The sequence below is a fragment of the Canis lupus genome, chromosome 29 (assembly GCF_048164855.1).
Source record: "Canis lupus baileyi chromosome 29, mCanLup2.hap1, whole genome shotgun sequence".
NCBI classification, from domain to species: domain Eukaryota; kingdom Metazoa; phylum Chordata; class Mammalia; order Carnivora; family Canidae; genus Canis; species Canis lupus.
Genome location: NC_132866.1, coordinates 40867285 through 40891203, shown reverse-complemented (window position 1 = coordinate 40891203; position 23919 = coordinate 40867285). Strand labels below are relative to the sequence as shown.

Below are 23919 nucleotides of genomic sequence, written 5' to 3'. Positions count from 1 at the left end.
GGGCAGGTCTGGAAGGCTGCCTGGAGGCGGCTGGGGGCAAATGTAGCCACAGGCCTGTAACCAGTTCCGCTGGCTGGGGAGGAGGGCTGAGTGCAGAGGTAGGCTCAGGGAAAGGGACCTGCCAGGGGCACAGAGGTGCGGGGCCTGTGGGCTCCACAACCGTGTTCTACCCACCCAAACCCTCACACTCGCCCCAACCTCCTAGGTCCTTTCTGTGGGCTCTAGCCACTCACACAGACATTTGTTGAGCCACAAAATCTATGTTGGGCACATGAGGAAGTACCTTGGTTTTGTATGGACAGCATGGATCTCTCACTGGCATTCTTTTCCTTTGCCCCAGCCAGATGTGGGTCCACCTCCAGCAGGTGTGTGGGACCTCAATGCTTCCACTGATGTTTTCCCCACACTCTTTTCACCCAAATTCTTCTCTTAGGAAAAAAGTACAGTTTTTATAAGCTGCCTCCCTCCTGGTGGCCACGTATAGACAACCAGATGAGTAAGACGTCTTGCAAGGACGGAAGCTAAATGTGTTCTCTGTTAACCAGCACAACTCCCCGGTCCAGATCCTAGAAGCTGCCATTCACATGGCAGTCTAAGAGCATGGAACCCTTGGAAGGCAGCCACTCATCTTACAGTTTTAATGAATGGCACCCCTGGAGGATGACATTCACATTATTATTATATTATTCACACAGTCTAATAAGTGTGTGGCATCCTTCTCCCCCTCCAGGTAGCCACTCTCATTGTAGTCTAAATGAAAGGTGCCCTCTGGTGACACCAATTCACATGATCATTTATGTGAATCCCCACCCACCCTGCCACCAATCTTGGAGTTGCTTGACACAGTGGGCTATATGTTCTCACGTTTAAGCCTTAGGCCAACCCTGGGGAACTACTTCTCTTTCCACTTTCTACAGAAAAAAATGCCCCAAAGTTCCCCAGTCAGAGAGCCAGAGCTGAGATTTTATGCCTTGTTTACCTGGTGTCCAGTCCTTTCCCTCTCAGCAGACTTGGAAGGCTTAAGGGGCCAAAACCTCAGCTCCTCCACCCTCTCAGGGCTTCCTGCCCCACGCAGTCTCCCACAGTATGCCCCACATTAGGCCTTATGGATCCTGTTTTACTGATAGGGAAACTGAGCTATGGAAATGCCAAGCTCCGCAGGAGCCCATGAATGATGGGGGTCTTCCTGTCTCAGAGGGAGGGCATCCTGCCTTCTATAGGATGGTAAGATTCCAGTTCAGCTACCAGGGCTCCAACACCATTCACACCCAAGTGGGTATCATTCTTCATGTGGTGTTGCTTCGCAAGAATCCAGACCATCCCCAAGGTTGTGAGTCTCTCACCTAGTCCTCACCCCAGGATTGCACTGCCAGGGCTCTTGTCAAGAGTCACACGTTGGGCTGCAGATGTGTATAATGACCCCATCACTGGTCAGAGTGGCCCAGTGTCCTTCATGGCCAACTGTTACTAGGCTTGTCGGGGACCTGCCAAGGACATTAAAAACCTTCCATGGGAGCCTGGACATCGGTCTTGGCTGACACAGCAGCTCAATGAGGGAGGTAATGGGTCCCGGCCTGCCAGGCCTTCTGGGCAGTGAGTGGGTCCCTCCAGCAACCACCAGACACACAGCAGGTCTGCTGCAGGCTCTTGGCCTCGGGCACAGCTTGGACAGCCAAGCTGCCTCCTTTTGGAGGAATGTCTGACTTTCTATGCAACACATGGTTAGGTGCCAGTGGGGAAAGACAAACACTAAGAAGTCATCTTAGTGACCAGACGGGGAGCCCAGCCATACCCATGTCCAGAAGGGGACACAGGAAGATCAGGCTAGAATATCACTATGCAGCTGGCAGCTCTGTGAGGGAGGGCCTCGAGGTTAAATGTCTGGGAACAGCTGCCCAGTGCATGGCCTGTTGGCAAGGCTATGGGGGTTCAACACGAGAAAACACTTGACCCCGTTCAGCTCCTCCCAGGTACCACAAAACACATTGCTAATAGGACCCCTGCTAACATGCTGAGGGCAGAGTATTTGAGAATGCACTGTGGGTGCTGCTGAGGTGGGGGCAGAGAAGCAGCTGATGAGGTAGGTCCACAGCAGGTCCTGCACACCCCCAGGTGTGCACCTGGGCCCTGGGCCTCCGTCCCCCAACTAGATCACATGCCCCCCTATTAGCATGTCAGTACCTGCAGATGCCAAAACACCAGGGCGCTGATTCTGGACAAAAGCGTTACCTCCCGGGGCCCTCCCTGATGACGACCCCTGACTCTTTACTCTCATCTGACCACCCAACTCTACCTGAAAAAGCCTGCGTGTGGCCTGGTGACAGGGTTGACCAGACCTGGGCTGGTGGGGGGTGCCCACTGTGAGGAGCCCGCTGTCATTTACCAGGAGCTGAACACTGGCCTGCACTCCCCTGGCCAGGGCAGCCTGGCCCAGGGCCTGTTCCAGGCCGGCGTGGTGGACCAGAGTCCTACTGGACCCCTGCAAGACCCCAGGGGCCTTGCCTGGGAGTACCCAGGATGGGGACAGTCCCAGAACCCCCATCAGTGGGGCAGTGAGGTGCCCCCCAGCAGGGCCCAGACAGGAGGCGAGCACAGCAGAGCTTTGTTCCAACCTCTGCCATCGATCGCCATGCAGACGGTCTGTGAATGGCACTGTTGTGGTATTTTAAGAAGATTCTACAAATAGCACTAACTCAGAATGGGCCTCAGAGCCAGCTCATGAATGTGGGAGTGGTGAGGGCGGCCTGGCCTGGGACTCAAGGAGGACAATGAGGCCTCACAGGGGAGGTAGGACAGGATGTTGGGTGACCCTGGCCTTTCCCGGGGCTCCGTGGCCTCATTTCCCCCAGACGCACCCTGCCCCTGCCCCCATCACCCAATTCTGATGGGTGGCTTCCTGGGCATTTATTGGGAAGGATCAGTTTCCCACCCTTTCTGAATAAAAGGAGGGGATGCGACATCCTTCTGGCACCTGCTACTCTGGGATCTCTAAGCTCAGATGATGTTCTGGGGGTCACAGAGGAGGGAGGGCACAGGAGGGAAGGATGTCCTTAGATTTGCATCACAAATCACTTTATCAGGTAGCCAGAGAAACATCAAAGATTCATCATCCTAGCAGCCAAGGACAATTAACTGGTATCTTTTCAGAAGAGTCCATTCTCAAGGCTTAAAAGATAGCTAAAGAAAGAGAAAATGAACAGGGATTTGGGGGCCGTTCGAAGTGAGGTTCCAACTTTAGTGTGACCAGTGACATTGAGTCACTCACCTCTCAGAGTCTCGATTCCTAAGACTGACAGTACTGGATCCCCCTCGCTGGGAAGGTAGGAAAATCGGAAGCACTGCCTGCGCTACACTCTCGGCACAGAGGCACGCAACAAGTGTGAGCCTCACTTCCTCCCCAAATCAAAGGCCAAATATCTAATGGATCAGTGCATTCCACACATAAGACGGTTCTGCACGACGGCTGAGAAACCTGGCAGGCATAAGGGAACCCCCTTGACTCTGAATCTATAAAGACATCAGATCAGGCCTGTGGAGTCAGTACAAATGAGCAAGGCAGAGCAGCAGAGAGCCCCAGGGCCTGCGGCAACATAGAGAGGCTCAGAGCTAAGCCCCTGGGTCCCTCCTGGTACTTGGGACCTGTTGATGCAACACAGCAAGGATCACTGGCAAGTGCCCTGACCCAACGCCCCCAACCCTGCAGCACATTCTGAGCAGGCGCCACGGCCACGGCCAGGCCACGGCCAGAGGCTGACCGGGCATCCAGCTGGAAGAGGTAGCACGAAACGGTGGCCCCCCACACCTACCAGCTGCATCTGCCCAACCCTCAACGGTACCTGGAGTACCTTGTCTGTCCTGCCTCTTCCTTCCGTTATACACCCAAGTATGGAGGTGCCATATGTGCTCTGCCACAGGCCAGCACAGCTCTGCACACAGAACCTGCCCTCGATCCAAAGGCACTAAACTAGATTGAAGTTAGAAGGTCTTGTTCAAAGCCAAGAACACAGGGGACCCCCGACTCAAGGGCCCACTGACATGCTGTGCGGCCCCAGGCAGGTCACTTCCTCTCTTTCAGGCTTTTTAAAAAACTCATCTGGAAAAGGAGAAGGTTTGGTTGGTGATCTCTGAGGACCCTCTGCTCACCCCTCAGAGTCCCTATGTTGTGTCTCTAAGTACTGATGATGTGACCATTGGTCCTGAATGGTGGGTGTTTTCCTTAACCCTCCCCTGGGAGGCCTGCACTTGGGGAGAGCTTGCTTATTCCCCACGCTGAATTGGGACAAGGTAGGTAGTGGCTTGCCCATAGGCAGGTGGCCATCGCCATGGCCCTGAGGCCTCGCCAAGTTAGAAGGTGCTGGTATTTCCACAGTCCCTTCTGTGACAGGGGAAGGCACTATTTGGTGCTGGTAGGTACTCATCCCATACAGGTCCTCTTCCTATACAACCAGGGAGGGATAGCGGGTGAGGCGCTATGCATCAGGGAGGGAGAGCGGGTGAGGCGCTGCCCATCTAGTTGGGGGACCGAGGCCCAGGGCCCAGGTGCATGCCTAGGGGTGTGCAGGTCCACATGGGAGAGTCGGGACTTGATAGCAGGGTGCCTGGACCCTAAGATCACACCTGCTGCACCCATACTTTGTACCCCAACCTATCAGGGGCTCACACGCTGCCCCAGTGAGCAATGTGCCCTGGAAGGGTGGCAGAGACCTCTCTCCATTTGACTGTCCTAACCAGTAAATGAAGGAAAATGACCTCATCTTAAAGATCTTTCCTTGCTCCCAAGTTCAGGGTCTCTCTTCCCCAAAAGTAGTTGATGGACACTGACTGAGTGGTGTCCAAAATCCTGAATGAAGGGACCAGGGCTAATCAGAACAGGCTGGCCCATAAGCCTATACCCAGGCCTGGGTATAGGGCCTGGGCCAGCCTGTTTCAGGCACTCAACGTACAGTTTCAGGTACTAGATGATGGGGAATCTGGGGGTAGCGACGATTTACTAACTGGCATGGAAGTACTTCTGCGGTTTACAAACCTCCTAGCCTTTCTGGTGAGTGCCATCTGAATATGGGCCAAGGCTGCAGACCTCCTGGGCAGCTTAGGGAGGGCCCTAAGAAGGCCCTGAGAAGGCTGGGGAACAGGTGCAAAGGGCCTCACATGAGCTCCTGATCCACACTTTGTGCTCTGTCCTTGCAGAGACAGGCAACAGGCAGGCAGTGACCACTGTAACATTAGTGGCTGGGATGCACCCACTTGAATCTGAAAAGACCGAACTGCCTCTGCTGTGGATGGTGAGCAGAGAGGGGGTGCCTGGTCGGCCACGTGACTGAACACCCCCTCCCACTGCTGGCATGGGCTCCTGGGTGCCTCCACCTGGGGAGCTGCCTGAGGGGGCAGTTTGAGAGTCCCAGCAGGCTCAGGGTCACCACAGCCCCTACCCAATCAGGAACTCCAACAGGAGCTGGAGGGGATGCAGGTCCTCTGTGTGACTGATCCTCGGAGAGGAACCTAGCCTAGCTGAAGCCACAAAGGAAAAGCTGCTGGTTTGTGATTGACCCCTGACTCTTTCCAAACCGATGTGACTGGGAGTGTCCAGCTTTCTGTTCCAAGTTTCGTGGCTACAGGGTATGTGCCGCTTTTTGTTTTATTCTTGTGTGTCCTCTCTCCACTGCTGGCTGTAGAAGGGACCTAAGTCCCATAGTAGTTAGGGAAAATTATGCAGAGTGCAGGCTGGGAGTGTAGACTGGTGCCAGACAGCCTGGGTTGGACTCCCAGTTCGGGGAGGTCTTGGGCATGGAATCACTGCCTGTCTCCTCAGCTCTAAAATGACATAAATAACAGAATCCACAAAAAGGCTACCGTGCCGATTCAATGCATCCTGCATATAAAGTGCTTAGGCCAGGGCTTGGCACACAGTGAGTTTTATGTGTGTTATAAGTGCTTCCATATCAGCAAAGCAACACTGACCTCATCATTTTTTAGAATCTTACACTGACCCTGAAGTGAAAGAATCATCTTTCCCATTATTGGGCATTTTTTTGTGTGCCAGCCATCCTCCATACAAAGGCTAATTTAATTCTACCTGTAGCACAACTGGCTGGCATATTTGATATTTCAATCTACAGACAAAGGTATCCCTCTGCGGCTTGGAGAAGGGACTTGACCTCAAGGCTGCACAGACAGCAGGCAGCACAGCTAAAATTCAGAACCAAGTCCGCTCAACTCAAAGCTCCCTGAGCTTCCAAAATTTCAGACTGCCTCCCTGAAACCAAGCCCTCAAGCACTTTAACTCACCTCCAACTCACCACTTCACATCCAGGTAGTCCAGGTAAGAAAAACAAAGCTTAAACCAGAGAAGACCTAAGAACCGTTCACATACCTTGGTATGACACGGCATCTCAGAAAGTCCCCTCCCCAGAGCACTGCAGCAACTTGATCTGTCTTGTAGATCCCTGAAAATGCCCCATTTACATAGCACTGTCATTATTTGACCTGACTCACTCAGTGGAAAAGCCCTATCTCCAGGGCATTTTGTGGTAATTCCTTATCATTACAGCTACACTAATTTGGGCAAATAAGGTAAACCAAACAGAAGATCTAGGGATGGAGAAATCCACCAGGGGCTTTGAAAAGCCCTGACCTAGGGGATCCCTGGGTGGCTCAGTGGTTTAGTGCCTGCCTTCGGCTCAGGGCATGATCCTGAGGTCCCAGGATCGAGTCCCACATTGGGCTTCCTGCATGGAGACTGCTTCTCTCTCTGTCTATGTCTCTGCCTCTCTCTCTCTGTGTGTCTCTCATGAATAAATAAATAAAATCTTAAAGAAAAGAAAAGAAAAGCCCTGACCTATTGCTGGAGATCTAGAAGCCCAGGTACCTGTGCAGAGCTGTGCGGATGAGCAGGAAAGACCCGATCTCTCACTTCTGGCCAACTACTCACAAGCAGGGAGTGAAGACTAAGACAGTCATAAACTACCTGAGCACTGAAGGTGCACTACAAGAAATTCTAAAGGGAGTCCTTCAGGCAAAATGAAAGAACATTATGTGGTCACTTGAATCTACACAAAGAAATAAAGAGCACCAATAAAGGTAACTATAATAGGTAAATATAAAAGATGGTATATATGTATTTTTGTAGCTTTTTTTCTTCTGATTTAAATGACAACTGCAAAAAGCAATACTTATAAAACTGTGTTGATGGGCTTATAATGCATAAAAGGTGTAATTAGTATAATAATGGCACAAGGAAGGGAAGAGAGCAGACTATAATCCCTAGAACAATCATTAAGAAAATAACTTTAAAAATATAGCAGAGGAGCAAAAAGGAGGGGCACCTGGGTCACTCAGTCATGATCTCAGGGTCCTGGGATCGAGCCCCACATAGGGCTCCTTGCTTAGCCAGGAGCCTGCTTCTCTCTCTCCTGCCCCTCTCCCCAATCATGCTCATTCACATGCACCCTCTCTCAAATAAATATATTTTTTAAAGAATTTATTTATTTGAGGGAGAGAGAGAGAGCACGTATAAGCAGAGAGAGTAGCAGAGGCAGAGGGAGAAGCAGACTCTCCGCTGAGCAGAGAGCCCAATATGGGGGCTCGATCCCAGGACCCTGGGATCATGACCTGAGCTGAAGGCAGACACTTCACTGACTGAGCCACCCAGGTGTCCTAAAAAATCTTTTTTGAAAAAGAAACAAAAGGAAATTAAAATGATACAACAGAAAAAATATCTATATGATATAAAAAGAAGGCACTAATAGAACAAAAAATATGGCACATATAGAGAACAAATAGCAAAATGATAACATAAATCCATCTTTTCAGTAATTATATTAAATGTAAATGGATTAAAAAACAAATTATATCCTGTCTACAGGAGACCTATTTAGATTCAAAAACAAACAGGGTGAAGGTAAAATGATAGAAAAAGATATACCATGTAAACAATTCCCAGAAGAGAGCCTGAGTGGCTATACAAATAAGGGACAGAATAACTTGAGGACAAAAATGTTACTGGAGAAAAAGATGAACAGTTTACAATGATAAAACAGTCAATACAGCAGGAAGGTGTAACAGTTATGAACATACGTCCCTTAACGGCAGAACTCCATAATTATGAAGCAAAAATGGACAGAATTGAAGTGGTATTCCACAATAATACTTGGAGATTTTAGTACTCTACTTTCAATAATGGATAGAACTAGGCAGAAAACCAGAAAGGAAACAAAAGACTTGAACAACACAAGGAACCAAGCAGCCCTAATACCTATAGAACAACCCATCCAACAAGAACAGAGCACATCCTCAATCTTAAGGGCAAGTGCAAGGTTTTTCCACGATGGACCATATGCTAGATCCTAAAGCAAGCCTGAAACATTTAAATGCATTAAAGAGGGATCCCTGGGTGGCGCAGCGGTTTGGCGCCTGCCTTTGGCCCAGGGTGCGATCCTGGAGACCCGGGATCGAATCCCACATCGGGCTCCCGGTGCATGGAGCCTGCTTCTCCCTCTGCCTGTGTCTCTGCCTCTTTCTCTCTCTGTAACTATCATAAATAAATAAAAATTTAAAAAAAAATAAAAAATAAAAAATAAAAAAATAAATGCATTAAAGAAAACAAAATATGAATGTATGCTTATAGGTATAGATAGAGTATAAAATTAAATCAATAAGAAAAGGAGATTTGGAGAATTCACAAATAATGTGGAAATTGAAGAATTCACTCTTAAATAACCAAAGAAGAAATCACAAAAGAAATTTTAAAAACACTTTGGGTTGAACTGAAACGAAAACACAACATATCAAAACTTAATGGGATACAGTGCTTAGAGTGAAACTTACAGCTATAACAATCATTAAGAAAAGAACTTTAAAAATATAGCAGAGGAGCAAAAAGGAGGGCACACATTATAAATGCCCACATTATAAAAGAAGAGAGATCTCAAATCAATAACCTGGCCTTACATGCTTGAAAACTGGAGAAAAACCAAACCAAACCCAAATCAAACAGATGGAAGAAAATAATTAAGATTAGACTGGAAATGGTTTAAATAAAGACTAGAAAATAAGAGAGAAAATTGAAAGAAAAAACAGCAAAAGTTGATTTGTTGAAAGGATAACCACATTTGACAAACTTGGCTAGACTAACCAAGAAAAAAAACAAGAGAAGACTCAAATTACTAATATCAAGAATGAAACAGGAGACATCACTGTCAACCTTACAGAAATAAAAAGGATTATTAGGGAATAATACAAACAACTGTGTGCCAACACATGAAGTAACTTAGATGAAACAGAAAAATTCCTTGAAAGACGTAAACTACCAGAACCCACACAAGAAGAAATAGAAAATCTAAATAAACCTTTATGTAACAAAAGATTGAATTAATAACGATTCCCCAAAAATGTTTCACTGACGAATTCTACTAGTCATGTAAAGAAAAATTATTACCAGTTTCACAGGCAAATTCCACCAAACATTTAAAATATTAAAACTAATTGTTCACAAAATTTCCCAAGAAGTAGAAAAGACAAACGGCACGATTCCCACCTCCTGAGCAGCCCGATTCCTCTGGTAACAAAAACAAGGACAGTGCGTGAAAACTACAGACCAACATTCCTTATGGATACACATACAAAAGTCCTCAACAAAATACGAGCAGGATACAACACAAATGCTCACCAACTGATGAATAGATAAAAAAAAAAATGTGTCATACTCATAGCATGGACACTATATTTAGCCATAAAAAGGAATGATCCATGCTTCAACATGGATGAACCTTAAAAACACTATGCGAAGTTAAGCCATTCACAAATGGCTGTGTGTGGCATAAAAGTAATTTATTGGTTGACTGGGGCTGCAGGAAAAAAAGGGGGGTTATCTTGGGAATGGGAAGTGACTACTAATGGATTTAGGGTTCCTTTTTGGGGTAATGAAAATGTTCTAAAATTGGATTATGGCAGTGTTTGCATAACTCTGAATATTCTAAAACTTAATGAGTTGTACAGTTGAAAAGGATGAATTCTATATGTGAAATATATCTCATTAAAACTGTTTTAAAAAGACTGTGGTGTTAGGATGTTTAGGGGAAGAGCCCAGCAAAAGTTGTGATTCAGACGAGGATATGCACCAGCTTGAAGCAGGTATGATAAGGAGAACCGTTTCAGGGATTCGCTGCACTGGGATGTCCCGGGGTTTGGTCCCAGCATTCCTGAAGTAGAGCCACCTTACAGGTGCAAGGCCCCACAGGCTCACAAACACAGCACCAGAAAACACAGCACCAGACATTTTCTTCCCCTCTCCGTTCAGGGCTTAGAGGATTCTTGAGCTGTTAGGGAGGCTTGCTGCCCTAATGGTCAGAGTCAGAGACTTCCAGCAACCCCAGGATTGGCTCCCCTCTGGGAGCCATGGATTTGTGTTGGTTAAATAGACCCGCTCATGAACTTCATCTAAGGGGGGCTGCTGACCTAAACTTGCAGCATCAAGCCCCCATCCTCTGCCCCCAGCGAGATGGCCACTGGCAAAGCCCCTGTCTGCACAGGTAGGAAGAGGCATGCGGTCTTCTTAACGCCTTGCTGATAGGAGCACAGAACAGTTCTGGGTTTCCTCCAAGAACAGTCTGAGGTTTAAACGGACACGACCTTAGTGATCATCTAGTCTTGCCTATTTCTCTCTTTACAGAAGAGGGAAACTGAGGTCCCAGGTGGTAACCCAGCTAAAAGGAGTGGATCTAGAATTACCAACGGGCCTTTCTGAGGTTAGCACTCATGCCTATCCCGGTTTACAGGTGGGGATGTAGAGGCTCAGAGAGGTGAGGGCTGGCCTGGGGTCTTTGGCCAGGAAATGGATACAAATCCTCTGCCTGAGGCTGGTTCCCTTTTTGAAAAACCCACAGCACTGCTGCTCAGGACACTTAAATGGGGAAGAGGTAACAAAGAAGGACACTTGTCAAAACAGAGTGGGACCCATGTAAACTGTAAGCTACAGACCAAAGGCTTTAGGGCTCTGAGGCATGAGCACAAGCCCTGGAGCAGGAGGCTCTAACCTTCTGACATGTTATCTGGCCTCATATCTGTCCTTGTCAAATCACCACTGTCCTCAAGGTCGGGTCAGACAACAAAGCTCCCAAACAGCCTGGCTTCTGCCTGCCTTCTGAGAATCAAACAAAAGACAGAGCCTGCCCTGCCTTCAGGAAGCTTCCAGCTCATTTGATGAGAGAACAGATCTTATAAATGGATGCACATATATTTATGCTCTGTGATATGTTTCCAAGTTAAATTATAGAATAGCAAGTGAGCAAATAATAGGGGTTAGGGGCAGCCACTTAGGCCCAGACAAATGTTGGGGTCCCCAGGTCAAGAGCAGGGAGGGGCAAGGTGACTTCAGGCAGAGAAGAGCATGGGTGCTGAGAGCACTCCATGAATGCACCTGTCATCTCTGAGTGTGAGGAGGGAACAAGGAGATCCTGCAGGCAACCTGAGCAGGCACTGTCTGCCGCTGTAGAATATACTGGAGTGGAGACAGTGGGAAGACCCATCAGGAGGCGCCTGTAGCAGCCTGGGCAACAGGTAGGTGGCTGGACCAGGGTACTGGCCTGGGATGGAGACAAGCAGAGGAACTCAGATATACCCTGGAAACAGAACTGGCAGGTGTTGGTGATGGGCAAATCATAGCAGAAGGACAAAAAGCCAGAGTTCAGATTTAGCCTGATTAGCTTCAGCCACTCTCAAGTCCAGGAGAACCCGATGGCGGGGTCTAGTGGTCTGGTGCCCAGAGACCTACACCTGCACTCTGCCAACGCCTCGGTCCTGGCACACCTCTGCAGGCCTCGAAAGCCTTTCCCTATTTTCTCTACTGGGTGGCTGCTCCTCTTATAAGACTCAGCTCAGGCATCGGCTGCCCTGGGCATTCTCTGAACCTCCAGGCTGGGTGGGATGACAGCCCTTCCAGAGCACCTAGGCTGGCTGTTCTCCTGGCGTTTCTTCTCAGCCTGCAGTGTCCCTGTGTGTCTCCTGGGTCTCCACCCAGCCAGACTATGAGCACCCAGAGTGGGGCAGAGCTGCACCCTCCCCAACTCTTTATTCTCAGGCTGAGTACAGGCCAGGTATGGAACGGGTATCCAAGAGATAACTGTTAAATGGCCAGGCAGAAGCCCAGATGGCAGCTGTCTATTAGCAATCTTGGAAGATTCTATGAAAAATGGGAAAAAAAAGAAAAATGGGACCTTCTCCAGAACCAGTTCTACTACTTCTACCCAATGACAGCCTCACCTCTCTCCAGGACAGAGCACACCCCACCCTGCAGGGTGCCCAGCCTGGCCCACTGGCCTCTGTGCCCAGGCCACCAGGTCCCCCAACAAGCCCTCTGTCCATTAGGAAACGGGCATGGAGGCCACGCACAGCAGAGTGGTACGCGTAGTGGCACTGGACTCTCCCAACAGGGTGGCCACTGGGGTCCCCTGGGGGTCTGGCAACACGAACAGGCAAAGGTGAGCATGACTGTCTCTTCCAGCTGTATTCCATGCACTGAGCACAGATTCTCTGCAGGGCACAGAGGTGACACAATTGCCAGCTAAGGCTGACAGACCCAGACCAACCAGGCACTGAAAGGAATGAAATGAACTGGGGCTGTGGGCCAGGGGTTCAGAAGCAGCTCCAGGTACAGCCCACCCTCCCCATGGTTGCCACCTCTTGGGCCTGACTAAAGGCTCTAGGAGAGGGTGTGGTGCATGCAAGGACCAGGGACAGGGGGAAGTCCAGTTGTGTGTCTGGGTGGTTGGCAGGGGGTGGGGCGTATGTGATGCCAGCAAGGCTAAGAAGATGGGCTTTCTTCTGTGGGCTCTCTGGGCTGAGGCAGTTGGAGGAGGGACAGTGTGATAGGAGCTGCGCGTGGGATGCTGGCCTGGGCAGTGGACCAGAATGAGCAAAGACGAACTTGGGATGACCAGTCAGGAAGCCAGGTGCAGGCAAGATGCCGAGGGTCTGCACAGGCATCATGGGCAGCCTTGGGGCAGTGGTGGGGACAGTGCCTTGGGCAGGATCACAGGAGTTGCCAGCCTTTGATCAGGGGAAATGAAGCAGGCAGGGGTGGGAGCCAGGAAACTGAAAGAAGGGGCAGGTGAGTGCACAGGACTCCAGCAGAGTTCTGGATTTATAGGCTAGAGATGGGCACTGCGGGGGTTGGGATGGGGACAAAGGATTTAGGGGGCTGCTTACAGAAAAGCGAGCACAATTATCAGGGTCCTTAGTGAGATTTCTGGGAGAGACTTATAAACAGAGTGCAGAAGATGAATTGGAATTCCCAGCTGAACTTGGTGCATTAAAGAGGGCAGGGCCAAGAGGAGCTAGAAGGGCAGGGCAGGGGCAGCCTCAGTGGGGAAGGAGGAGGGCAGAGATGGGTCACTGAGCAGGCTCCCAAGTGCTCAGAGCACCAGGACTGTTCACCAGGTCCAGCACAGGGGGCAAGGAGATGTCCACGGGGAGAAGGGGGAGGCAGGGAGGCCGACTGGTGTTGGAGAGGACACAAGGGCGGGGCTTGTGGTGTACACAGGGGCAAGAAGCTGGTTTTTAGAACATGTTCTGATGAGTGACTTGGACAGGTTTGTGGGCTGACAAGGAGCCAGCAGAAGGGAAGATGGGGGTGATGGGGAGAGAGGGGACATGACAGAGGACAAGATCCTGGAAAACAGAGGAGGGCTCCCAGTGCTGAGAACAGCAGGGAGGGTGAATTTGGGGATGAAGATGCAGCAGGGGGCCAGTGTACCTCAAAGTACACTGATTTGCCCTGATTGCCCCCCACCCCACCCCAGCCTTGAACAAAAGCTGCTTCAGTGTGGTATTCCGGGACCACTTCTTCCTCTAAGTCTCAGCCTTGGACCACAAGGCAAAGTAGAAAAAAATGAAACTTGCCATTAAACAGACCCACCCTAGAGCTCTACATGGTGGAAGCATCTGGAAGCATTGCCTAGAAACAATGAAATCAAAGTATTCTCAGAGTTCAGATCAAGCACATCTGCCCTCTGCTTTGAGGAGGGGTAATCCTTCTCCACACATCAGATCCTGCTCACTGAACTTTTGGCTTCTCCAAGAGCACCAGGGACCCAGGACTGCCCCCATTTGCAGCGATCTGTCTTGTGTGTGATAGTTAAGTGTGATTAAGATCACCACAAATCATGTCCGAAACGCATCTGTAGCAATCCCTCCTCGGAACCACAGTGCCCACCCGAGGCTCTGCAACTAGTGGGTGAGCTGTGTTTCCTGCAGGGAATACCAGGCTCTGGATATAGAGGCATGATGACTAACTAGATCCACCGTGCTGACTCTGGCACCTGGGAGATGTCTGAGGCTCTCTTCAAGGGCTTGATTATTTGAGCTTTTCTACTTTACCCAGTACAGTTTCACACAGGGCAACACAGTCAAATATTCTGTTCTAAAAGTTTTGCTTCATAAATATCCAACAATGAAATCCATTAACAACAGCTATTGTCTTGGGAGATTTTAAATTACATCAATGACTAATAGACGCTCTTTCAATCTTTTCTTTTCTTTTTTTTTTTCTTTCAATCTTTTCTTAAATGAAATAGCCACACACATTTCTAGTCTGGAAAGTCAGAAAGCTCCCTGCCCAGGTAGTCGCAGCAGCTAAACACACAACACACGCCCTGGAAAAAGAGGCATCACGTCACAGCTATGACAACTGAGTCTGTTTCATGTTTAAGGTAACGTTTCTCGGGATCCCTGGGTGGCGCAGCGGTTTGGCGCCTGCCTTTGGCCCAGGGCGTGATCCTGGAGACCCGGGATCGAATCCCATATCAGGCTCCCGATGCATGGAGCCTGCTTCTCCCTCTGCCTGTGTCTCTGCCTCTCTCTCTCTCTCTCTGTGACTATCATAAGTAAATAAATAAAAATTAAAAAAAAAAAAAAAAAAGGTAACGTTTCTCAAAATGTGTCCAAAGATGTGGGTGCTGAGGTGCTCCATGGAAAGTAGGTTCCCTGGGTGAAGGTTTGGAGACTGTACCTACAATCCACCTGACTTAGAGATACACAGTGGCACCATTGGGTTAAAAGCACTGAGAAGTCTCACAGTAAAAAACCTTCCAAATACTGATAACTCATGATTTCCAAGATTATTTGATGAGGGGGAACCACTCCTCCCCCTCCCAGTTTATGGCAGAATTCATTTTTGCACAATGGTCCAAACTGTTCTGGCCTAGTCAGATCTGGCCAGATTTATTAAATGAGGCAATAACACTTAAACATTTTGGAGACTACATTTAAAAAAACAAATTATCTGCCTTCCTTGAACCACAGGAAATCTCTCTTGCCTGGCAGTGGTGGGCTGGCCACCCATTCTTAGGGCAAGCAATTGTGTGTCACAGTGTTCCCTGTCCCCTCTCCCTCCAGACTTGGCCAGTTTTGTTAATTTACAGGGATTGGGGGGACCATGTGGGCTGGACGGGGTCTCTGGCCGCAGGCTGCTGGGGCTAGCTGTGACTCCAGATGGGGGGTGGGGTGCCAAGCGGGGAAACACTCCTATATCAGATGGGTTCCTCACCTGGATGGGTGTAGTAAGGGCAACCACAGCCCCAGAAGACAAAGCTAGAAGGAGATGCCCCTGGCTCCCTTTTAGGGCTGCTAACTGAGCATGTACCCTCCCTAAGCAACGCGGAGCAAATCCACCCTGGCTTCAGAGGCCCAGCCTCCACCCCTTGCCCTGTTTCCTGAGAAGGGTCAGGCAGGATGGGGCCTAAGCAGCCCTAGTTCAGCCAGCCCCCAAGGAAATCCTAGCTGCTCTCTCTGACCTGCCCTCAGCCAGCTTGCAGCAAACTCTGCCTTCTGGGTCCTACCACTGCCCAGGCTCCTGGAATAGTCAAGACTCACTCTCAGTCCCCTCCCTCCAAACAAAAAGCCACACAGACAAAATTCTTTTTCTTCTTTTCAAAATCAAGTGCTAAGAAAACTGTTGCTTTAGGCAATGAGAGCTGTGCAACTGGTCACATTTCCTATTTGGTTGTGGCTGCAGAGAGTCTCAAGCACAGAGTATTCTTTTGAAAGGATTTTTATTTATGACAGACGGGGGGTGCGGGGGGGGGGGGGACAGGCAGAATGAGAAACAGGTTCTGTGCAGGGAGCCCAACGCGGGACCCGATCCGGCACTAGGCCACCCCGGGATCACGGCCTGAGCCTCCCTGAGCCGGAGGCAGATGCTCAACGGCTGAGCCACCCAGGTGCCCCGCACAGAGAGTATCAGGGCCAGGGTAACTGCGCTCCTTTCTCTCTTTGCTCAGTGAGTTCTGTTTAAGTGTAGAATCCTGTTCACTTTTTAAATCATGCTTGTTTGCTGCAGGCTATCTCAGACCCTTTGTGAAATAAACCCGTACATTTGTGGCATCGTTATCAACTGACAAGGGCCCTTCGAGCTGCTTGACGGTTGTACCTTTATCTGGATCCAGAATGTATTTCTCAAGGAGCCAGTCCTTGAGGCCCCTCTGTTAAAGCCTACACTGGCCTCATGGTTTCCACACGAGGCACCTCGTCTTGGCAGTCACCGGGGAGGTCCCCCCCAGGGCCTATCCAACAGGTGAGGGGGGCTATGGGTCTGCACGTTGTGGGGGCAGGAGGAGGGGGGTGAGATGAGTTTTAGGGGCAGGTGAGTTTGGGAAGCGCTGCGGAGAGCTGGAGCTCTACTGGGGGCGCGGCCGCAGGGGTCGGTTCGGCCGGTCCAGGGGGCGGCCGGGAGGGCCACGGCCCGGGGGAGGCAGGGCCTCAGGCTGCCCCAAGGCTCCGCGGCCCGCTTCCCGGCGGGATCAGCCCCGCACGCGGTGCCGCGGCTGTGGGGCTCGGCCGGGGGCCCCGGGCCCGGGGCGCGGGCGAGGCGCGGGAGACGGACGCCCCCTCGGCGGGTGAGGCGAGCCTCGGAGGCGGGGCCGGGCGCCGCGGGCTCCCCCTGCCCTCCCCCTGCCCTCCCCCTGCCCTCCCCCTGCCGCTCCCCCGCCCGCCCCGCCCGCCCCGCACGCGCGCTCCCAGGTCCCGACGCTCCCGCCGACTCGCGGCCCCGCGAACCGCCTCCGGGCGGCGGCAGGTGTTGGGCGGCCGCGGACAGGTGGCGGCCGAGGCCCGAGACGGCTCTGGCCCCGGCGGGAGCGTCGGCCCGGCCCGCGGCGCACGTGCGCGCCAGTACCTTGGGGCGCCGGCAGGTGTCCCCTCCGGTCCCGGCAGCAGCACAGCCCCATGGCCGCCGTCCGCGCCCGCCGCTCGGCTCCGCTGCCCGCCCCGCTCCGCGCCGTCCGAGGGCGCCGCTGGGCAGCAGGACGCGCAGACCGCGCCAGCCGAGCCGCCCGCCCCCGCCCCGGTCCCCGCCCCGGTCCCCGCCCCGGTCCCCGCCCCGCCCCGCCCCGCCCCGCCGCCCGCTGCGCTCCGGGGCCCCGGGCTGCGCTCCCGCCGGGAGCCGCCAGGGGGCGCCGTGCGGGACCCAGAGGCCTCCGGCCGCCTCCTCCGCGCGCCGGAGCCAAGCGGGGGCCGGGCGAGGCGGGCGCCCCCCTCCCGCGGCCCCTCCCCCCTCCCCCTCCCGCGGCCCCTCCCCCTCCCCCTCCCGCGGCCCCTCCCCCTCCCCCCCGGCTCACCCCGACGCCGCGACGCGCGGGCAGGAAGGCAGCGCACCCGGGCCGCCCGCACCCTCGCCGAGGCTTTCTCCACCGGAAAGGTGAGGCAGGTGGCGCCGTCTCAGATGTCCCTTGGCGCCCGTTAAAGGTCTGAGGGTGTCAAGCTCCTTGCGCGCCCTGCGTTTCGCTTCCGTAAGGCGGAGGACCGGAGCCGCCCCAGTCGGCCTCCCCAAGGACCGGCCGAGTCGCCGGCACAGGTGTCCCCGCGACCCACACGCGACACCACAGCCCCCGGGTCACGCGCGCGGTCACCGGCGTTGGCGGGGACCTGGGCAGGGGCGCTCCTGGCGCAGTGATCCGGCGGGTAGAGGCTGCTCGTCTTCAAACAGATGCTGAGCCCCGCGTGGACGGTTCCCTTCTCGGCCCGACCCCACCCCCACGGGAGAGCGCGCTCACCCGCCGGAGAAAACCCGCCCGGGCCGCCCACCTCGGCTCTGCCTGCGAGCGCAAGAGACTGACACCAACCAAATGCTCGTGGGAAAGGGGATCGTCAACTACGTGGGCATTTTCATGACACGAAAATCCAAGCAGGGAGCCGGAGCTGTTTGAGATCCGTGGGTTCACAGCACCTGGGTAAACACACACACCTACACGGCATCACCGGCGTGCCCTGTGTGTGGCACTGCTCTAGGTGCTTGGGTCTAGAAAGACCTATGGGAGGGAAACAAGGAACGTAGACGGCGACTAAAAGACGATGTCACCTTAGCATGTGGATAGTGGTCTAATTTCTTAAAAGAAGGCACATTTACATATTGTGTGATTAAACACCAGGTTCTTTCTCAGCCCTCCAGTTCCTGGGATCTGTTCCTTCCCTGAAAGGGCTGCGGTGAGCCTCTGATGGCCTTGGCTTCCCTGGGATTATCTCCCTTGCACCCATCTTGGGGAAACAGAGGCGACCCAGGAGGGAGGCAGCTGCCAGGCCAGGCTGCCTGTGGCCAGAGCAGAAGAGTTCAGCAGGGTGAGGGCAAGACGGGAGGAAAGAATGGGTTAGAGCAGAGAAGAGTTTTCCCAGCAGTCACGTCTTAGTCAAAGGAGACATTTACAAAGGGGCAGATTTCTGCCCCCCTCTCCTTAATCTCCAGAAGGACTAGGATGAGGCTTTTTCAGGGAGAGAGAAGGGTTGTCCTGCACTAGATCTGGAAAGAAAGATGTTTTCATTTCATGACATGTAGGTGGGGGTTACAAAGAAGGAGTAAGTGAGAAAAAAACGGAGAAACCTGACTTCTGGTTGCTGCCAAGTCATTTTAAACAGCTTTAGCACCAGGCAAGATCACTTAGTCACAGCAGGCTTAATGAGGCCCCAGGAATTCCAAGCTGGAGCTCCCTGCATTCACGGAGAGCATGTGCGGGGAGTGAGCCCCCGGGTGATTGTCCAACGGCCAAGTCCTACATTTGGAAAGCAAGATTTAAAAGAAAACATCAGAGCGGCCATTGTGGGCTGCTTGTTTATCTTTCTAAGAGGAAGTAGCAAAGCAGGATCATTTCAAATGAGCCTATTATAGAGGGTCAGCATCCCCATTGAACAGTTCAAATATATTTTGGATACTCGACTTTTTTTTTTAATTTTTATTTATTTATGATAGTCAGAGAGAGAGAGAGGCAGAGACACAGGCAGAGGGAGAAGCAGGCTCCATGCACCGGGAGCCCGACGTGGGATTCGATCCCGGGTCCCCAGGATCGTGCCCTGGGCCAAAGGCAGGCGCCAAACCGCTGCACCACCCAGGGATCCCAATACTCGACTTTTCAAAGTGACTTTAAATATCAACTCCCAGGACAGTTTAGGAGATAGAAAGCAAGGCAAGAACTTCTACCAGTATTGCCCTTGCTTTCAAACATTTTAATTCCTGATTATTCATTGTCTTTTTATGGTTTTCTAGTTATGTGTCTATTCCTTAAAAGGGAAGACAAAATGACATTCACTATATGCTTCCTACCAGGTGTCAGGCAATTCACAAGTGCTAATATCACAGTTACCATAGGACAATCCTATGAGGTAGATGACATTAGATTCAACTTACAGAGGAAGAAACAAGAGTTCAGGGAAATGAGGAAACTTGCCCAAGACCAATGAAGCGGTAAGTGATAGAACCAAGATGGATGAATGAATAGATGGGTAGGTGGGTGGGTGAGTGAGTGGGTGGATGGATGGATTGTTGGGTGAGTGGATGGATGGATGGGTAGGTGAGTGGGCAGATGGATGGGTGGGTGGGTGGATGAATGGATGGACAAGTGGGTGGGTGGATGGATAGATGGATGGCATTTCCTCATTTAGGCATAGAGTTATGGGATACAACTGGAAAAGCACATACTGAGCATGGGATTTGCCTGAAAAAAACAAACTCCTTCAATATAGCTCTGTCCCCTGAATTGATCATGACTCCAAATCATCCTGAATTGAGCCCAAACATCAAGATCACTCAGTAATACAAGGCTCTAGATGAGCTTAAGCCAACCCACTTCGGAAGAGTAGTCGGGATAATAGGGGGCTCTGAGATCTCTTTCTGAGCTGAGAGGCCAACATCCTGCACATGACAGGGAAGCAGAGCCAGAATCTGAAGCTGGGTTTGTTTGTTTGTTTGTTTGTTTGTTTGTTTGTTTGTTTCTTTCTTTCTTTCTTTCTTCTTTCTTTCTTTTTTTAAGATTATTTATTTATTTATTCATGACACACACACACACACACACAGAGAGAGAGAGAGAGAGAGAGAGAGGCAGAGACACAGGCAGAGGGAGAAGCAGGCTCCAGGCAGGGAGCCCAACGCCAGATTCGATCCCAGGTCTCCAGAATCATACCCTGGGCTGAAGGCGGCACTAAACCTCTAGCCACCCAGGCTGGTCTGAGGCTGGGTTTCCAGTGAGTGCAGTGGGCTCTGGGAGGAAGATTTGGTGCAGATTTGGAGGACAAAGTCCCTGTGAAGTTGGAACTACCCCCATCCACCCAGAGCTCCACCTTCTGCTGCTTATTTCTATTTCAAAGTGAGGATATGGGGTTGTCTAGGAAGGATGCTGCTATTGCTGCTGGGATCCTGGCTTTATGCAGCCTGAGCTCCTAGTTCCAGAAATGCCCTCGGCCATTAAGGGATTTGCTTAGGAAACTCAGGCGCTGGTCCTTATACCTCTCTGTAGGGTCGGGTTGCTCCTCCCTGACATACCCAAGACACTCTCATGGTACCATCTCAAGGTGTGAGCCCAGCCTTGGGCAGCCCAGGGTAGCAGTAGAAATGGGGTCATGGCACCCTAGTCACAGGAATAGCTTTGGGGGCTATGGTGATCATTCATTCATGCATCCATGTACCAAACTATGATTGAGCACAACTGAACACCTGAGAAAGTCCAAGGCCTGAGCTCTGTGGAGGCCAAGACGACATCCTGAGAGCTCTGCAGGAGACAGCGACTCAGTGCTGAAGAAAGTCAGGAAGGGCTCTACAGAGCAGAGGTTTTTGAGATGAGCACTGAGACATGAAGAGGAGACCAACTCCTCAAGGGATGGCATAAGAATGGTCCTCCAACAAGGCAGTGCTGTGATCATGTTGAGGAGCTAGATTCTAGGGCAGGACAGTGCAGCAGGCCATCTAGGGTAGGGGAAAATGAGGCAGCCTGTGGTCCTGACTCATCAGCCTGGCACTGGCCTGAAGTGGGGACCAGAAAGGGGCGACCGGGACAGGAAGAAGCTAAGAAGCAAAAGGCAGTCACATGAGAGCTACAAGGCCTGGACGCAGCAAGAAGAGGAGAGGGAGACCAGGTAGGATGTGTGACCCTGGTGACCACACCTCCCAGGTCTCCCACCTGTGTGCTCTTTCCCCTTGAATTGGGCTGCCCTTTGACCTGCGTTAACCAGCAGGTGACAGCAATGACTCTGGGCCAGCGCTGGGTGTAAATCCTAAGAAGTCTTGGCAGCTTCTGCTGCTGTGAGCAGGGGAACTGCCCTGAACCTGCCACGCTCTAAGCAGCCCAGCCTTAAAGTGCAGAGAGACCACAGGGAGGGCCAAGGCTAAGGCCAGCAGCCTCTTCTTTCAGCCCGGTGAGTGAGGTCACCCTGGAAGTGGATCCTCCAGCCCATATACGGAGAGCCCAGATGAGCTGAGCCTGCCGAGCCCTGCCCACACTGTAGAATAGTGATCAAATAAGATGTTCTAAGTCACTAACCTTCACGGTAGTTTGTTATGCAGTAACACAACTGAACATGGGGAGTAATACACAATACTTGAGAGCCAACACTGTCTGGCTATGCCTGCGTGCCGGGCTAAGAGCTTGACATTCCATTAGAATTCAGAGCCAACTTCCGTGTTAGGTATGGTCGTTATTTCCACTTTAAAGTGGAGGACCCTGAGGCACAGAGAGTTAAAGTAATTTGCATTAGGTCACACAGCTAATTAGTGTCTGAGATCTAACCGGCCTGTCTTGCTTTGGAGCCTGAGCTCTCCGGGAGATATTTTGGAGGGCAAAGGGACAACAGTTGGTGTTGAATTCACTGCCCCATGGGTCTAAGGTATATCTGTAGGTGAGACGGGTTAGAAAAGACAGGTCCTGTGAAGGGCTGGACCACATCTGGCTGGAAAACCATGGGATGCTCATTGCTCTCTTAGCTTTTCAGAGTCAGGGCTACTTCCTGGTGGCCCTGGCACCTGTAGAAGGGGCTTCTTGAAGACAAAGGCACTCTGTAGACAGTGTGTCACAAACCTCACTCACGCTGGCACTAGCATCTCATTTCACGTCCACAACAGCTCAGTGTCGGTGAGCACGCTCCTTTCACAGGAGAGGATATGGACACCCACTCAGGCTATGGGAGTTCTCAAGGTCACACAGCTGGAGGGTGGGAGAGCCCACACTGGAATCTGGGGCAGTCTGACAACCACACGTCACCTTCCTAAAAACCGGACCCTGCCTCCTGCCTCCAGGAGGTATAGGTCTCCATCTAGGCTGCCTCCCCCTCTCATTGTCTCCTCCCATCATAGTTCTGATCTGTGCTAGGATTTTGGCCAAAATCCAGGGTGCACACACCATGTATATACCACCAAGATGCAAAGACATTCTAGAACTGGAAAGACATTACAGTTGAGTACAACTTCTTCACTTTTCATAGGAAATCTGAGGTCCGGAGAGGCTAGATCCACCCCACATCAAGCATTTCTTGCGGGCCTGCTTTGTGCCATGCACTGAAAGGTAATTTAGTGACAAGTTAAGGCTATCTCCAGTCAGTTTCGGTTTTTGCTCTGAAACAGAGATCTGCAGAAAAGATAAGCAGAAGGGAAGCTGCTTACCCATATCTCAAAATGTGTTTTGTGCACTTTTCCACAGTGCACAGAAGCTAACTGATTTGGAATTAAATATCTGATTAAACATGGTAACTAGCACCCCTCTTCCCATATTATCCATTGTCAACAACATTGCCTTTGCTATTCACTTTACAGACTCATTGTTCTGGTTTCTTTTTTTAAAATAAAGTATGTGACTCTGGGGGAAATGGAAGTCTGTTAGAAGCAGGCCCACACTGCTTTGTGCTAGAAAAGGCTATTGATTCCATAAGGATGGGTCTGTTTTTCCTTTCTTTTAATGAGATTTAACTTCCATTTCTCTTTTTCCCTTTGGCTGCCAGGAAGCTCAGGGAAAGTTTAAAGTTTGGTGTTGGCAAGTATGAAGGCCCTAAAGTAGGTCCTCACAACCATGCCTTTGTGTCCTCGTTTTGCTTCTCTACTTGTTTTTTTTTGTTTTTTTTGTTTTTTTTAAAGCAAACTCTATCCCCAACATGGGGTTCAAACTCATGATCCTAAGATCAAGAGGTGCATGCTCTACTGACTGAGCCAGCCAAGCACCCCTGCTTTTCTACTTTTATTTGCATTCTCTTTGATCCTTAATTTTTTAATTCTTTTTCTTTTTGATCCTTAATTTTTTAAATAATTACTATTGTGTTATCTTCATTTTATTCTAGGTGTCTCATCAGAAGCCATCTCAAATCCTTTGTGGAATAACATGGGAGTATAAGTGAATAAGTGAATATAATATATTCTACTTTAAACCAAGACCAGTAAACTTTTTTTAAGAGGTAGTTCACAAACATATTTAAACCCTGTATGCCATATGGTCTCCATAGCAGCTACTCAACTCTGCCCTTATAGCATGAAATCAGCCATAGATCGCACAGAAATGAATGGGTGTGGCTGGGTTTCGATATAACTTTATTTGCAAAAGCAGGTGGTAAGCCAGAGTTGGCCTGTGTGTTTTTGTAGTTTGCAGCCCTCCATCTTAAAAGAATTTTAGAGCATTGAGAAATTGTTTC

General features: G+C 50.9%; 1 protein-coding gene and 1 long non-coding RNA gene across 6 annotated transcripts in view; one reads left to right on the top strand and one right to left on the bottom strand.

The window, feature by feature from the left end:
• ARHGAP22 (Rho GTPase activating protein 22) overlaps positions 1 to 23919 on the bottom strand; it is a 136214-nt gene that overhangs the window by 46801 nt on the left and 65494 nt on the right. The window contains exon 1 of one of the 4 annotated variants that reach the window (XM_072806375.1): positions 17165 to 17273. The exons of the other annotated variants lie outside the window; for them this stretch is intronic. Within the exon in view, the coding sequence (XP_072662476.1) occupies positions 17165 to 17216 (52 nt within the window). The 5' untranslated portion in view covers positions 17217 to 17273. Of the gene's footprint in view, positions 1 to 17164; positions 17274 to 23919 lie in introns of those variants that run through there. 4 annotated transcript variants of the gene reach the window in all.
• Positions 17712 to 23662, top strand: LOC140621244 (uncharacterized). 2 transcript variants are annotated; one of them, XR_012020980.1, is made up of 5 exons: positions 17712 to 18218; positions 19583 to 19720; positions 22726 to 22805; positions 23239 to 23270; positions 23572 to 23662. It is a non-coding gene; the product is annotated as an uncharacterized lncRNA (long non-coding RNA). The 2 variants fall into 2 exon arrangements; XR_012020979.1 differs by lacking the exon at positions 23239 to 23270 and having other exon boundaries at positions 17718 to 18218.